Source organism: Cardiocondyla obscurior, linkage group LG20 (genome assembly GCF_019399895.1).
Source record: "Cardiocondyla obscurior isolate alpha-2009 linkage group LG20, Cobs3.1, whole genome shotgun sequence".
NCBI classification, from domain to species: Eukaryota; Metazoa; Arthropoda; class Insecta; order Hymenoptera; family Formicidae; genus Cardiocondyla; species Cardiocondyla obscurior.
Genome location: NC_091883.1, coordinates 132,336 through 149,186, shown reverse-complemented (window position 1 = coordinate 149,186; position 16,851 = coordinate 132,336). Strand labels below are relative to the sequence as shown.

Below are 16,851 nucleotides of genomic sequence, written 5' to 3'. Positions count from 1 at the left end.
AGAAATAGACTGGGGTAAGGGATATATTTAATATTAATTATAATAGTTTTCCACATCACCTACGAGGTACTATTATTGATGCGTATAGGCCTACTGGGGAAACCACTTAAAAAAAAACGAAGCTCGTCGTTCCCGACCGCGCCGCAACCGGAGCCTCGGCGCCGTAATCAGGAGCGGGAATGACTCCGCTGAGCCCCAAAACATCATCCCTTTTTAGGTATAAAAATGCAATGCTAGAGCTCAGTGGGACCGTTCTCGATCCGTTCGTTTAGTGCAAACATCCAAGCCTTTCCGCTTCCTTGATCGAGCACACAAACGGGATAGAGCACACTCTGCCTCAGTCAGGAACTTCTGACGCTCACTCCAAGTAACCCAGGTTGTCTCTCCGCCTTCTTCGAGATCTCTCAATCCCACGTCTACGATGAAAACGACATATCACCAAGATATCCTATCGCACCATCGCGATCTACGGGATGGAGTGTTCTCCGCCTCGACCGAGCACTCCTGATTAAACGACACTTTGCCGGTGCCTCCGTCCTAAAACCTCTACGACCATCGCGATTTACCACCCGCGTACTACCGACCGACCGCTGCGACCATCGAACATAAGCCGTGTATCCGATTTACCCCGCGCCAATCACCGTATATTTAACGCGACGCCCAATTCCGTCAATCGCCACGCCCGCCGTCGCTTATCCGCGTCTTTTAAAAACTGCGATTACTTCTACGTTGATAACCGTACATTACATATTTATTTTGTCACCGCGCACGCGTCCAACATCATTTTGTTACATTTATATTTTACTCGCATCGACGGCGTATTGTGTACACGCGCGTCAGTTGTTATTTATTTGATAAAATAAACTATTATTCATTCTGATATTAAATCCAGTCTCGGCGTATTATTAGATATTACTAGACCGATTCCTGGATATCCCGACGAGCGCCTCGGGTAAAGCTCGCTAGGCCGAAATTTGATCACGCAGGAAATAGGTCATTTCAAACTAAAACACGTGTGTACACAAAGCCATCAAACACACACCATAATAATTAGTAGTTGAAAAAATCGCAAGAGTTCCGTCAAAAAAACCTTTTAGATCTAACAAAAAGTTAGTTAATTACCACGATTATTTTTACAAATATTTTTGCATTTTTTGTCTTAAACTGTCTTGACTACCCATCCTTATTTTAATTGTGGAGGATTTTCAATTCCGTTTAGTCAATTCAAAAATTAGTTCAAAATACTAATAGGTAGTAAAACAAAAAGGAGCTTTAGCTTTATCTAAAAAATAATTTTTATGTAATTTCTTTTTGTTCCCGTCTGTTAAAAAAATGCCGACTAACGGAAACGTAATTTTTACACAAATATTGCATTTAACGTTTGTTTCACTCGCAACATATGTCGGGTAATGATTGTGCTAAATTTATTAAATTAACAAACAAAAATAAATTTTTCCTTACAAGATAAGAGATTTCCCAAAAAAAGAGAATCGATACCGAGGTTAGTAAACGGGGATGAACCCACGATTCATACAAAAGAATGAAATTTTCAAAAGAAAAGTTAAACGCAAATTGATAACCGGAATGTACCCGTGTCTCTATCGAGAATATACAAAAACAAGAAATTTACAAAAGAAAAATTAAACGCAAATTGATAACCAGAATGTACCCGTGTCTCTATTAAGAATATACCAAAAAACAAGAAATTTACCCCGGCTATTATCTAGCACCGGACCTCAGCCGCCGCTGCCCGTTGGGTCACAAAAACGACGTTGTAGATTTTACACGACGCAAACAAAATAATGAAACGCACCGACTATAATACAAAAGGCTCGCAATGCCTATCGCAACGCAAATACTAAGGAACGCAACCTGTTCAAAAGAACGCACGCAATTAAATCTACGGTAATACGGCAATGTATAAGAACGCAACGGTAATACGATAAATAAGCCTTGCACGCCAATACAAAAACGCAAATATCGAAAATTTTCCGCTTACGTGCGCGGAACGTGCCGTGGCACACACGAATTTCGGCTCGAAACACCCCCCTTTAACCCGAGACTCCACACTACGCAATGTTCGTTTTATACTCGCCGCACGCTGTCTTCTCGTGATGGCTGGCTGCGATGCGACGTCCCGCAACGGGGCAAACACGGCACACCGTAAACGGCAAATTCCCCTAGTGGCTGAATGCACCAGAATGCACCCGGTATAGTCCCACGGCGCGGCGGTGACCGTCGTCGCCGTCTCCAAACTCTGCGTCAATACGGTCCTCGTGCCGGTACCCCGTGGCACGGCCTGCCGGTCATGTAACAGATACGTGCGGCCTACGGCTTCTCGCCGTTTACCTCCACAAATCCGGCCCGATCCTTCACCAGCCCCTGGCTGGAACCTGTTCGGAAAATATAATTACTTTTCCGAGACCGAGAAAACTCCTGGCCCTCCGTCACGAAACGGGCACTCACGGTACGACACGTGATAGCCACGTGAACAGCAGCTCGCCGGTTTCTATCCCTCGTCGTCGTCGGTCTCAACGGGCGGAAAATCGATGAGCGATACTCGGGGGCGAAAACAGATAAATCTTTCTTCGCGGGCGGAAAACCGATGGTTCTTCCCTGTCGAGCGTCAGCTTCTGCACCTTCTTTGTCGTGCACTTCCCCGTGGACGGAAATCGGTACCGCGTACCTTGGTCTCCATGCGACTGTGTAGAGACCCGCAATTTGGCCCGTTACCAGGCCAATCGCGCCGATGCGATGGCTCGTTATATCGTCGGTACCGCCAAATTTTCCGCGAGTCGGTACATAACGAGGTTGGTAATCCGACGCCAAAACCGCGAGATAAAACAGGCCTCGTTACATGATCTACTAAAGATTATATGTAATGTATCTGCTTATCATGCAATTATATATCTTAGTCACTCGTTGCTGCCAGCGAATTGGTAACATTATATTTAGATAACTCTCGCTGGAAGGCCAGGCTTTGTGCTCGTGAATTTACGGACTGAGCCTCAGAGATCGTTTAGCCGTCGAACTGTTTGTATGCAATTAAATAAATCTAATTATTAAAGTTCAGTTCTTTTATTCTGCGGACACCTCATTATAGACATCGAGATGGATACTTAAAACTATTTTTTTTACATAAAAACAATAAACAACAGCTCATAAATGTCATAAAGTGATATTATTATTTTAAAAAATATTTATGTAATACACGAGTTTAAAATATAAATTTTCTATTTATTTTTATTATTATAATAAATTAATGTTACTGCGATGTAATTAACTATTTACCGATAGATAAAATTCTAGCGACGTTGAAGTTTTTTTGAATTTGAAATTAAGATATAAGTGTACATTTCGTTGAATCAAATAATTACAAAAATTATTTTTTCCAATTTTGCTGTTCTTTAGCTGTATATTTATTCATATATTATCCTCGCTCATTTGTCGTAACAATGTAAAGTACGACATCGCTGTGCTCAGTATCTGTTACAAATCACATTTCATTATTATAAAAAAGGAAAATTAATTACTGTTTAAAGATTACGTAATAGTTAAGCATGTCCCGCCGCGGGGCAGCACCTCGTGGCCGATCGCTCCGAATCGATATCGATTCGGCGTTCGATTATCGCTTCCGAATCTTGAAGGCGTTACCGGCTCGCGTTCTTCTTTCTTCTAATCATCGTACAGAATTCATCAAGTGTGCCTCGTGTGCATCAAGTTCTCATTAACTTTACTCATTGTATGCGACTCATTTGCTTTGTCTCATCGTAATCACTTAAGAAACAATAGATTTGCTGATTTTCAACTGTGCAACTCAAGAAAACTCATCGATATGCACACGGTGTGTTAAGCCTCGTGCTCAGTAGATCAGCAGCTTCTCAAGTGCACGGCCCGTACCAATTAATAGAATTGTACGTGTTAATCATTACTCAGTTATGAAACAGGGACACTCAAGTGTAAAACTCATTGTCTAAAAACAATTTAAGAGCTTATTAGAAAAACTCAGTGCAAAACATTCTGCGTGCACATGCTCGATCATACGGTGCCCGCGTGACTCTCCCTCGTCAAAGGGTTTGTCATTCGCCTTCTCGATAGGAACGATCCGGCCACGCTCGCGCTTACCACCTCGCGGCGTAATTAATTAGTAGATTGATATACAATTACATTATATAAAATAATTCGATAACTATATTTAAATTATTTATAATTTAAATTTATAATTTAAACAATATTTATATTGTTACACCCAGTTCAAAATTTGCGTCTGAAGCTTACTGTTCGCGTGAAAAAGATTAAATTTTGTACCGCCCGTTGTTTGTTGCTGAAGAACGGGCAGCTGTTACTGTTAACGTTCAGTCTGTCTGTCACGGAACTTTTAACGAGAACTGACTTTTTTTGGTTACTGTGTTCTGGATAAAGTCTTTTGTTCTGTTCTAAAAGTCTGAGTTAGTTTTCTTCGCGGTGCATGAGTGCCGCGAGTGTGTGAGAGAATGAGAAGCTTTGAGCGTGTGTGTATAGACTATATATGTTAATTTTGTCTTTATGAATCATCAAAATCAAATAAAAAGCAAATTTTTGTCTACATATTTCACAATTGGGATAAAAAATAAAGTTACTTGTGACTGTAGAGCTGCAAAAAAATTCTTTTTAATTTCTCTGTAAGCGGTTATTTTTACAGTTACGGTAAATTAATTTTTGTCAGGAGAGATCTGAAAAACCGCATTATTGGGGAACACTTACCCCCATAAAAGTGTCCAGGGACATAACGGCGAAATGCCCAGCCGTTAAGATGCACGGCCGACGAGCTCTGATCATCATTATAATTAATCCTTTCCGCACTGCCCGCCCTGAACTGTTGTCGGGCAAAAGATACCACTTGGAATTATAAGCCGCGTCCGAGATAGCCATGCTTTGCACAATTATATCGTTACACGTCCATGTGTAAATAAGTAATTGGATAAGGCCACCCACAAAGTGGAAAGCAAAAATGCACTTCCTGATAACCACGTCTGTTGCCTGCGAACACACCCGTCACAAGACACCTCGATATAATTATTACAAGTGTACGCATAGCAAACGTGATGTATACATATATTAATTGTTTTAGTATGTTTTTACAAAAAAATCTTTACAATAATAGTAATATTGTAACGGTGCATCTGAAAACTGCACCGTTGTTCCGGTCAGAACAGCGACCGGACGCCGAGCAGAACACCGCCGGCGGGGACCCGGGACGCGGTGCGCCCCAAACATTTATATTTTCATACGCGATAACGGGCGATAGCAAGCGGGCTATCGTTTCGCAACTGTCCACGTACGGGCTTAGCCGAGGTATGCCGAGCGCCGCCGAACGCGCCGACGACGCCGAGGACCGCCGTTTCTCGACCGCGCCACAACTAGATCCTCGGCGTCACGGCAGGATCGTTCGTATCCCCGCTGAGCTCCGGAACCCTGGCCCCATCGCTTTTTAGTATAAAGAGGCGATGCCGGAGCTCAGCGGGACCGTTCTCGATCCGCTCGCTTGCGAGCAGCATCTCCAAGAACCTCGAGCCGATCCGAGGATAGAGAGATCTCTGTCTCCACCAGGTGATCCTGGGGCTCATTCCTTATGTAGCATTCAGAACTTCCGAAGCGTCGGCACGGCCAGCTTGAGGGGTAGAGCGAACTTTATCTTCTTCGAGTCATCTCGGACCTCGGTCACCAGCCTCGTTAGTCATGAATTCTAACAGCTTTCCTATCGCACCGTCGCCGACCACGGGGTAGAGAGATCTCAGTCTCGCCCGAGTGATCTCGAGTACGCGACACCAAGCCAGTGCATCTAATCCCGTCATCGCGGCCCATAACCGTAACGCGAACATACGAGTATTTTCGGCGAATCTTACGTCGCGACCGCTAACACCTGTCTCGCGCCGCGATTCCGAATTCACCGCGATCGCACGTGCCGCTGAACGGCACGTGCACGTAAGATCTGTCAAGCGCCGCGGTCACGCCGTCACCGCGTGCCTAGATCGCGAGCATTATAATCACGAACCGCTCGCGCCGCATACTCGCGTTGTATATATGTACATAGATATATCTTCTTTTCTTATCTTTTCGTAATAAACCATAGTGTTACTTATATACAGTCTCGTTGCATTTCCGGACCCCACCAAATCGAATAAAAGCACAATTTTAAAAAATCTGTACAAAATTACTCTCATTAAAAAAAGTTTTCTTTTTAAAAATAAAAGTATGAAATAATAATATTAATTCCTAATCGTTATTAAAATAATAAACTTAATAAACACCAAATTAACGTACAAAAAGTTAGTGCGCACAAGTGTCTGAATGCAATCTTGACGCGCCAACTTTTTGTAACATAAGCAGAATAAAAAGTAAGAACACTTTTTTTTATTAAAATTGAGGAAGATCTTCAATGGAATGCTGCAAACTACAGCTGCATTAGAAGGTATTCAGAAACTTGTGGAAGACAACGATTTATCACGTCATTGAGCTTTTCGATTCGCATACTCGCAAAGAGTGGGAGTTCGTAATTGGCAATACAACGGATCCACCGACGTACAAAGAGCTAAGAGTTTTTATGGAAAACCGTCTCCGAACCTTGGAGGCAATCCAGCCGACGGAACGCGACTCATTGCAAAAATCCAACCCTGGATCCCGAGTTACACGGGCACTACTAATTAATCCAGCTCCATTGCAGAGTAAAGATAAGCCGAACACGTGTTTCTTGTGCTTCGGATCTCATTACATTTTAGTCTGCCCAGAACTCCAGAAAAAGGGGCCTAATGCTCGAAAAGAATTTGCAATCGAGCATCGATTATGCTTCAATTGTTTCGGAAACCACTGGATCAATTTGTGCCCTTTTACTAGAAGTTGCTCTTATTGCAAGAAAAGACATTAATCCACAATCCATGAGGCCTGCCTATCATCTGCCAACATGCGACCTCGAGTCAGTGCTACCGCCGCAGAGAACCGAGTTGCAGAGCATCGTGCCGTAGAGTACCGTGCCGCAGAGCACCGAGCCGCAGAGCACCAAGCTGCAGAGCAACGAGCCGCAGGAAATCGAGCCATCGAACATCGCACAACAAAGCACCTCGCTTCGGCCTCCAGCAGGATCGTCAACCCCGGGACGGCACCGCCGAGGTACTCGGAAACAGCAGAAAAGCCATCCGGGATCAGCGCAAATGGAGCAGTGGCTCTCCACATGCGAAATCTCGTAGAGCGAAAACGAGTGCTTCTGGCAACTGAGAGAGTCTTTGTTAAAGATAAGTTTGGCAAAAAACAGGCAGTGCGCGCGCTTATCGACCCTGGTTCAGAGGTTTCGCTAGCCTCTGAATCTTTGATACAAAAATTGCAGCTTCCGCGTTCTGCAAATTCCACACCAATTTTTGGTATTGGCGGCAAAGTAAATAGTCGTGGTCGTGTAATCTTCAACATAGAATCCGGAACAAAAATTTCATTCACGCTGCAGATTTCAGTCTTGATTTTGTCTCGACTTACCGTTCCCGGAATTAGCTTAGAAAACATACATAGCGTATGGCCGCATTTACTTGGACTGGAATTAGCTGATCCAGACTATCGTACAGCGTTAAATATTGAATTAGTTTTAAGCGCGGAAATTTATTCAATTGTATTGGAAGAAGGAATACGAAAAGAAAGCGTTAATACTCCGATTGCTATTAAAACTGCGTTAGAATGGGTGCTTTCCGGAACGGCGGGCAGTGAGTCAGCAGGTAAAATCGTGGCCGTGCATCATTGTAATACAGGCATAGAATTATCCGAATTAATAAAGCAATTTTGGCAGCAGGAAAAAATAAAAAAAGCTACTCCGGCCTTAACTGCGGAAGAATTAGAATGCGAAAAGCTTTTTGTCAATACTCATCGCAGAAATGAGACTGAGCGTTATGTAGTCCAATTACCATTTTCGGACGCAGTTCCAAGTTTTGAAAATTCCCGTCGTATAACTGTGAGAATGTTTCAGGCTTTAGAAAAACGACTAAGTAGACAACCACAGCTTCGTGCATTGAATAATGAATTTATGACAGAATACTAGCAGCTGGAACATTTGTCTAAAGTAACCGCACCCGCGCTGTCGGACGGATCATATTGCTATTTGCCGCATCACTGTGTTGTAAAACATGCAGACGAAAAAATAAAAATACGCGTAGTATTTAATAGATCGGCTCAATTAGTTCAAGATGCATCCTTGAATAATGTTTTATTGACCGGAAAAAATTTGCTGCCAGAATTGCCTACTATTATAACAAACTGGCGTCTGCATAGATTTGCTTTAGTAACAGATATTGAAAAAATGTATAGACAAATTTTAGTTGCCAATAAAAACAAAAATATGCAACGAATCGTTTGGCGTAATGACCCTGCTGAAAATATAAGCGATTACCAATTAAATATTTTAACATATGGCCTTGCTTGTGCATCCTTTTTAGTCTTACGCGTGTTGCAGCAACTCGCGGAGGATGAAAAGGAAAAATTTCCTGTTGGGGCTTTCGTATTGCAGTTGGAAACATACATGGACGACATTCTCACAGGGGCAAACTCCGTAGTAGAAAGGCGCAATTTAATAAAAGAATTAATCGCGATTTGCACGGTGGGCGGTATTCCTTTAAAGAAATGGGCTGCAAGTTCCAAATTAATGGAAAACGAATTACCCTGGGTGGAATGTAAAAATGAGCCTGTTGTTTGGCAGTCCATTGAGAGGCACCCGATTTTAGGCATGCGTTGGAATCCTAAAATCGATACATTTGCTTTTCATACTCATTTAAAAGCAGAAAATGTTTATACAAAGAGAAACGTTTTATCGGAAGTTGCTCAATTGTTGAATCCTCTCGGATGGATAGCACCGGTAATTATTTGCGCAAAAATTTTCATTCAATCCTTATGGTTAAAGAATTTAGATTGGGACGAACCTTTGCCAGAAGAGGAGCAAAACTTCTGGATAAAGTTTCACGCGGATCTTACCAAACTACACAAAATTGCATTGTCTCGGTGGCTAAATACGCTCACCACAAATTGCCATATAGAAATACATGAGTTTTCAGACGTTTCAGAAAGGGCCTTTGCTGCGATCGTATACTTGTAAGTTATCTGGAGTGGTCCAAACGAATATGATGAATTTAATTTTTCAAAAATATTGCTTTTGCAATCTAAAACAAAGGTTGCGCGGTTAAAAACCGTGTCCCCACCGCGATTAAAGTTAAATGCAGCAGCGTTATTAGTACGATTAGTAAATAAAATAAAATTTGCAGCACGTTTCAATATTGATAAAACGTATTTATGGTCCGATTCCACTGTAGCATTGGCATGGATACGGGGCCATTCGTCACGCTGATCAACAAATGTTGCGAATAGAGTAACAGAAATACAAGAAACATTGCCAGATGCTCAATGATAGCACGTGCCGGGCAACGAAAACCCGGCCGATTGCGCATCGCAGGGAATCTCTCCTTCGGAACTAGCAGCCCACCCGTCGTGGTGGACCGGGCCGGCTTAGTTATCCTCGTATGACGAATTAAGTGTCCGACTATTTAATCAAGAGGTACCGCGCACATTTTAAGAAGAACGACCTGCTAGGGTACATGTAATAGAGAATCGAATTCAGGAAAACAAAATGCTTTTGCGGTTCTCCTCTTTAACACAATTATTGCATATTACCGCATGGTGCCGTCGTTGGTTATCGAATTATTTGCAAAAATCAAAAAGTTTAAAACAAAATCTCAAGCCAAGTGAGCTGGAGGATGCTAAAAATTGCTGGATTGAGCATTCGCAAGATATGTTTTTCCATAACGAAATTAAGGCAATCAAAAATAGACGCATATTATCTTGACAGGGCACATTATTAAAACTAAATCCATTTCTAGATAAAAATGGGATTCTTAGAATGGGGGGCCGACTACAACACTCGCCATTTAATTACAATCAGACACCCGATCATTCTTAGCAAGGAGTCTCATTTATCGAAATTAATCATCGATAAGTGCCATCGTATGACTCTGCACGGCGGCGTGCAGTTAACTTTAGCAACCATTTGCCAGCGTTACTGGATTCTTGGCGGGCGTCAAATTATTAAGTCATTTATACATAAATGCGCAAAACGCATACTTTGGAAGGGAACAGCATGCTTCCCACTTATGAGAGATTTACCGCGTGCCAGAATCTCCCCACTGCCTCCATTTTTCAACACGGGTCTAGATTACGCGGGACCCATAATGATGCGAACATCAAAGGGTCGAGGCCAAAAAGCTTATAAGAGATTTATTGCTATTTTTGTCTGCTTTTTAACTAGAACAGTACATATAGAAGCCGTATCAGATTATTCGACCGAAGCTTTCTTAGCAGCGTTCCGGCGATTCGTTTCGAGACGCAGATCATGTGCACATCTGTATAGCGATCGAGGTACAAATTTCGTGGGAGCAGATGCGCAACTGAGAGATTTTGTACGGCACTTAACGCATGATGCCTTAGTTAAGGATAGTTTAACTAACAAAAGAGTGCATTAGCATTTCAACCCACCCAGTGCTCCTCACTTTGAAAGAATATGGGAAGCAGCAGTGAAATCTGCGAAATTTCACATTCGACGGGTAATCGGAGATGCGACTGTTACTTATGAAGAGTTAGCTACCTTTTTAACGCAGGTAGAAGTTTGTCTTAATTCAAGACCTTTGACCTCAATCTCCGATGACCCAGAAGATTTTGAGGTCCTCACGCCAGGTCACTTTTTAATAGGTCAAGCATTAAATGTAATACCTGAACCCTCGCTGGAGGATGTGCCAGAAAATCGATTAAAGCGGTGGCAACTTATGCAAAGAATGAGGAACCATTTCTGGCGGCGCTGGTCCACAGAATATATCCCGACTCTAAACATCAGAAATAAATGGCCTGTTGCGGGAAAGAACTTAAAAATTAATTCATTATGCTTAATTCGCGAAGAAAGCACTGCTCCCTCGAAATGGCCCCTTGGTCGCATTATTGCTACACATCCTGGCGCTGACGGTCAGGTTCGTGTAGTAACTATAAAAACTGCTATATCTACTTATACGCGCCCCGTCGTTAAAGTCATTCCATTGTTTGCAAAGGATGACGAAAGCCATGCATCTCGTGCGACCGAGGCATGAAAATGTAACAATAAGTATTTCGTTCATAGCTAGAACGAGGCGGGCAGAATGTTTATAAAAAAAAAGAAACCACTCAAAATGCAAAAATAATAGCCCTTTAAGAGCCTAGAATCTTTCTTTGTTTTCTTTTTCTTTTTATTGTCTTACTGGCGCCGAGATGTTTATAACATCTTATCCGGTCACGTAGGCAACCTCATAAGTGTCATTTTTCTGAACTCGGGCCATCTCGTAATATTATGCGCTCGCCCTTAAGAACAAAGGCAGGTTAGCAAGGCTTTGCAACAATCCGAGCCAAATAGTCAGTCGCAATCTGAGTCTTGATGCGTCAAGATCATCTAGTGTTCGTATTAAAAATTGAACTGTCTGCTACCGACAAATCTGCTGCAAGTGCTTTTGCATTATCGTTATTTTATAACTCGATTAACCGAGCCTTGTCCGCGCGCAACAAAGCGGTGAAAGATTTTTGTATAATTTCTTTTTATAATGTTTTGTTTTCTTTAAATTTTATTTTGTTAAAATAAACTTATCTTTTTAAACTGTGAGCAAGAGTAACACATTTCTGCTGACCTTTTCTTTTCTAATTAATTAAATGCTATTAACATTCATTAATACTTATGGCTAATCAGTAAAGTCATAAAACGAAACACAGGGGACCACGCATTTGTTGGTAATTAGAAAATTCTCCCTGTTTAGTAAAAGAGTATGGTTACCATGACCTCTCGATTTTATTACCTCAGATAAAGAAAACCAGGGAAGGTGTCTCTGCCATGGAAAAATCTCGAGAGAAATAAAACCAGATAAAGAAATAAGACAAAATTCATGTAATATTACAAAATTAAAACACAGAGAAATTGCCGAAGCAGGCCGATGTTGTGCAATGATCACCAGCGAAAATAATAAAAATAAGATATCCAGTAACGACTGAAAACATCAAAGACGGTTGGTGTCATAAATTTAAAGCGATAACACAGAATTAAAGCAGTAGCGTAAATTTGAAGATGAACAATCAGTCAATCTGATGATGAAATAATTCCTCTTTTCTTCAATTTTTTGGATATACAGGGTGATTCAAAACAACTATAGTGTCCGTGAAAGGACATGTTGTTTAGATAATTTTGAGATTATTTTTCCTCTTCGAAAAATTTTTCCGAGGCTTCGTTTTCGAGTTATAAAATTTTATAATTAACTACTCACCGGACGGCTACACATGGTAGGCAGGGACGGCGTAACTCAGACTCAGACGTAGAGAACCCGCGACGAAACCGCGACTCAGATGACCTGTTACGCACGCTACACAAAATATTACAATTATCCATTAATTAAGCATTTGTTAATTTGTAACACCCTCCTTTCTCCCCTCCGTGTGGCCAAACACGGTCAAGCGACTCGCCGCGGTAATCGGTGAGTCGTCGCGCGTATCTAGGACCGGCCGGGGTGTCCGCGGGAAGGAACGAAAGTAATCGGAGTCTCGTGTATATTTCTTTGACTATTTACATTTATTTTTGGCTCTCTATTTACAAGTTTTCTATACAGGTATGTTTAGGCCGCGGCGCTTGTCGCACAGGCGACGTAAACAGAGTTTCGTCGGTCGCGTGAGTCTAATCGCGGTGTTCTAACGAGGGGCCCCTACTGTGGACCGCGGTTTCTTAGGAGCGGGAGCGCGGGTGGCAATCGCCGAGAACGCTCGGCAAAGACGAAGGACCCTTCACTTCCGGATTGCGCCGCGCTCGTCAGGAACCGCCTAAACGGTTTGAGATGTTGCCAGGGCGTCTGCCGCGGGATAAGCCGAGAACGCTCGGCGGAGGCGAAGCACGCTTCACCCCGCGTTATCCGTCGTGACCGGCAACCTGATAACTTGAAGGAAAGGAGGCGGTGTCGCGGCCAAGAACCCTTGGCGGAGGCCGAGAACGCTCGACCCCCGTTCTTAGCGACTCCTAAGGTTTGCTGGTTGTCTAGGAAGCTACTGAGCGGAGATCCGGTACGGAGCTCAGTAGATCGGAAGACTGCTCCCGATCGCTCGGTATCCGGCCTTTTTATTCGATCTTTTGCGTGGCCCGGGATGCTCGGGTTCCCGGGGGTTGGCGTCGCAGCGCTCGTTGCGGTCGTTAATAGTATTACTTTTCGCGCGACGCGGGACGGCGGTACGCTCGTTTGTAACGGCGCGCTGCGCGTTAATACTCGCGGTGTTTAAAAGGGTCGGGGCGCACCGCGCCCCTATTCCCGCCGGACGATGTTCGGTCCGACGGGCCGGCCGACGTTTGCCGGGACGAGGTAGGTGCCTACCTCGTTACAAATTAATTAATAATAATTTCTTTCCATCAACATAAGAAGTAATAATTCTCACTTGTAACGTCATTCGGTTTTTCTTCATTATTTATTTATTAAATAATAAAGAAAGCTAGAATGACGTTGCAAGTGAGAATTATTTGATTCTTTATGTAAATGAAAAGCAAGAAATGTATTAAAAAATTATGGTCTCAAATTATGTCGCGTTTCTCGGAGGGTACGTTACGCGGAGGTTTTGATTTGCGCTTGGAGACGCAGTGGGGGGCGTCGGCCCCCGCAAAATTTGCATAAATATCGAAAGACAATGAGACTATCAATCAATTTTTTCTGACTGATTTCGAGCATAGAAGCGGAAAAGATGGCTGCATACACGAATCAAGAATATTACGACATGCTTATGGTACTCGGCGAGTGCCATGGGCAATATTATGTTGCTGCAAGGAGATCCGCAGAATTGTATCCAAACCGAGGAAGACATCCTTGTCCTAGAGTTATACTCGATGCGGCTACACGTTTGCACGAAACTGGAAGTTTCTTGCCAGTAAAGAGGGACACTAACAGACATCGAGATGCCAGAAATGTACGCAACGTCGATCGGGTTATGCGCGCAGTAGAGCAAGAACCGGAAATAAGCATTCGCAATATTGCTCGACAAGAAGAATTGTCGTACTCGTCGGTACAACAAATTTTAAAAGAGGAAAAGCTGCACGCCTATCATTATACTCGCGTGCAGCACTTGCAACAAAAAGATTTTATTAAAAGAAGAACATTTTGCGAAGAATTTTTACGAAGAGCAGAACACGATCCAGAATTTCCTTCTCGTGTAATATTTAGTGATGAATTGCTATTTACTCGAGAAGGAATTTTCAATTTGCATATGTTACGTCTCCGACTCCGCGTCTCTTTTTTTCGACGTATATTAAAATTTTAGTTAAGGGGAAGGTAGACCGTAGTCCATTGTAATATAAAAAAAAGGAACTTCAGAGCCTTTCAGAAAATAATTCAACAGACGTCCACATATTCCGGGACAATTTGTTGCGTGAAAGCATAAAAAACATGCAACAAATTGCGAACGGGCGCCAACGGATGTCAGACAAAGAATTTGTCTAGACATAACACAAAAAAATCAAAATTTAAGAGCTCATAAATATTTCAACTTTGATAACCTGTCTGTCATAGGAAAAGAAAAATAACTTTTTCTTAAAATTGTAATTGCGTACCGATCCCGAGCCTTAGAAAAACCAAGGGCGCAAGAGACCCGAAATTACCGGAGTATGTGACGCAGGCAAAGGCAATAAACCCAGGTAACCATATGTCATATGGAAAGTAAGAGTTACCTTACCATCTCTCGATGGAAATGATAGAAAAATTCTGGAAGGCTCGGAAGGGGTAACTCGTTGAAGCGGGGGTGCTTCGTAGACATATTACTTCCTTAAAACCAATGGATTTCGGGAACTCCTCACCAAAATTTAGAAACTAAGGGCGAAAACTTAAAATAGAGAAGGGATGAAGTGCGAGTGCCCAATAATTTTGAGATAGGAAAAGTGGAGGAAAAAGCTCTGCAAATGAGAGATTAGAATCTCAGAAAAATGAAAATTCGGGAAGAATCCTCCCCTTTTCCGAGCTTATAAAATCTTGTGCTCAGACTGAGCACGCTCTCTTGCATCTCAGCTACAACCGCATTAGTTTACTTAAACCTTACGTGAGTGCCTTGAGTGTGCAAGCCAATCCGAATCTATCGAGGAAGCAGTTTGAAGATCTCCTACAAAGTAAGTTCCAACGATTTAATATGTATCTGGGCGAAAAACAAGATTCCACTAAACATATTTATCTTAATTAATTGTTTTCAAGTGTTGTCTGAGAGAAAGAAATGTCCGAGTCGAGGCTCCGCGGTTTTGACTTTGTTCTGATTGTTCCTGTGATCTGTTAAATGTGTAAGAATATTTGCTCCCGAATACCGGCTGAGACATGCTGTCGAATAACTAGCGATTTTCTGTGGTTAACGCCGCGAAATATTGCTGGAACTTTGGCGACTGTTCTCGGCTAAAGAATCGGCAAGCGGTTCTCGCCAAAGATAGATTATGCGGAATCTCTCATGAGCGGATCGAGACCTTCGGAATTCGTCGGTGACGAATCTTCTTCACTCCATTGTTATTAAACTTTCCAAAAATTCAATTCAGATTTAATTAAAATCAATTAATAATTTTAGTGGAATCTCACAATAAGAAAACGTTGAAGAAGAGTCGGGCGCGGCGGAATAAGCAGATCAAAAATTTGAGGGAGCTAGTCCGCCGCTTCTTCATACAATATCTTCTTGCGGCGGCACCAAGTGAAGAGGTTTTCGTGTCTCCCGCGCGCCACGAGGAGAGACCTTGGTCTCCTCGTCCGGGCCCTCCGCCACCATCTCCTATCCACGGCGATCCGGAACCGTTATTCGGCTATTTCCCGGAAGAAGAGGAGTGCCGAGACAACTCTATTACGAATCCTTTCGACGAGCGCAATCTTTCATCTCAGTCCACGGAGCCGGGATCGGAACTATTCCGCCCCACGACTCCTTCTTATACCCCGAATTTTTCCCTCGTCTCCGAGCCACAGTTTCCCGGAGATGAGCCAAGAGCCTGCTCCTCTCCTCTTTCACCACCTCCTTTTCCCTTCGAACCTGAGGAAGCCGACTCTCTGGGTGAAGAAGACTCTATCTCTCTCCCAGGAGTAGACTTCCCCGATCAACCCCCATCTCCAGTCCCGAGTATAGAGATCCTCGAGGAGCGTCTAGAGCCGAGAGAGGTTATAGATCCTCTCCTGGAGCTCCTCCGCAGGGCCTGTACTCCGTGGACAGATCCTGTCCCGGAAAGGGCCTTCTCCATCGGCCCTGACCACTTCGAGCCAGAGGAGATCAGGATTCAGGCAGCTCGGTCTGATCCTGATTCTCATTTTTTCATTTACTATCCCGGGGTGGAATTTCCTTTCCTGGCCCCGATGCGATTAATAAACCTGGTTTTCCCGAGATCCACGGCGAGGGTGGTGGAAATCGAAGAGGTCACTCTAGACTAATAATTGTTCACACACACACGCACACGCCTACACTCATGTATATACTGTAAATACCCAACTCCACTATGTTAAAATTGTATCTGTTCGTTCGCCTACTACCTTTTTCTTATTATTTGATTTGTTCCGTTAAAACTCTCACTTTATTTTTATATTTTAAACGAGCTGTATGAATTTTCTAAATTGTTTATTTGTCTTGTATGGATTACTTTTGATTTTGTAATTAGAGTCATTTGTTTTTAATTAAATTGTTAATTTAGTGTTATTAAAATCGTGACTTAAATATTTTATTATTACCCTAAACTATCCTGTCTAAGCGATCAATCACGCCCGGTTCTATCCCAGAGAATAAGGATTCATTTCCTTTCTCTAAAAAGAACCA

At 42.8% G+C, this 16,851-nt stretch overlaps 1 protein-coding gene across 1 annotated transcript in view; it reads right to left on the bottom strand.

Annotated features, from left to right (window-relative positions):
- Nucleotides 1-3,246: 3,246 nt before the first annotated feature.
- LOC139110326 (odorant receptor 13a-like) overlaps nucleotides 3,247-16,851 on the bottom strand; it is a 97,281-nt gene continuing 83,676 nt past the window's right edge. Inside the window, exons 5-6 of the mRNA XM_070670005.1 lie at nucleotides 4,744-5,019; nucleotides 3,247-3,486 (exon numbers count right to left, since the gene is read on the bottom strand). Coding sequence (XP_070526106.1) covers nucleotides 3,424-3,486; nucleotides 4,744-5,019 — 339 coding nt within the window. The 3' untranslated portion in view covers nucleotides 3,247-3,423. The remainder of the gene's footprint in view (nucleotides 3,487-4,743; nucleotides 5,020-16,851) is intronic.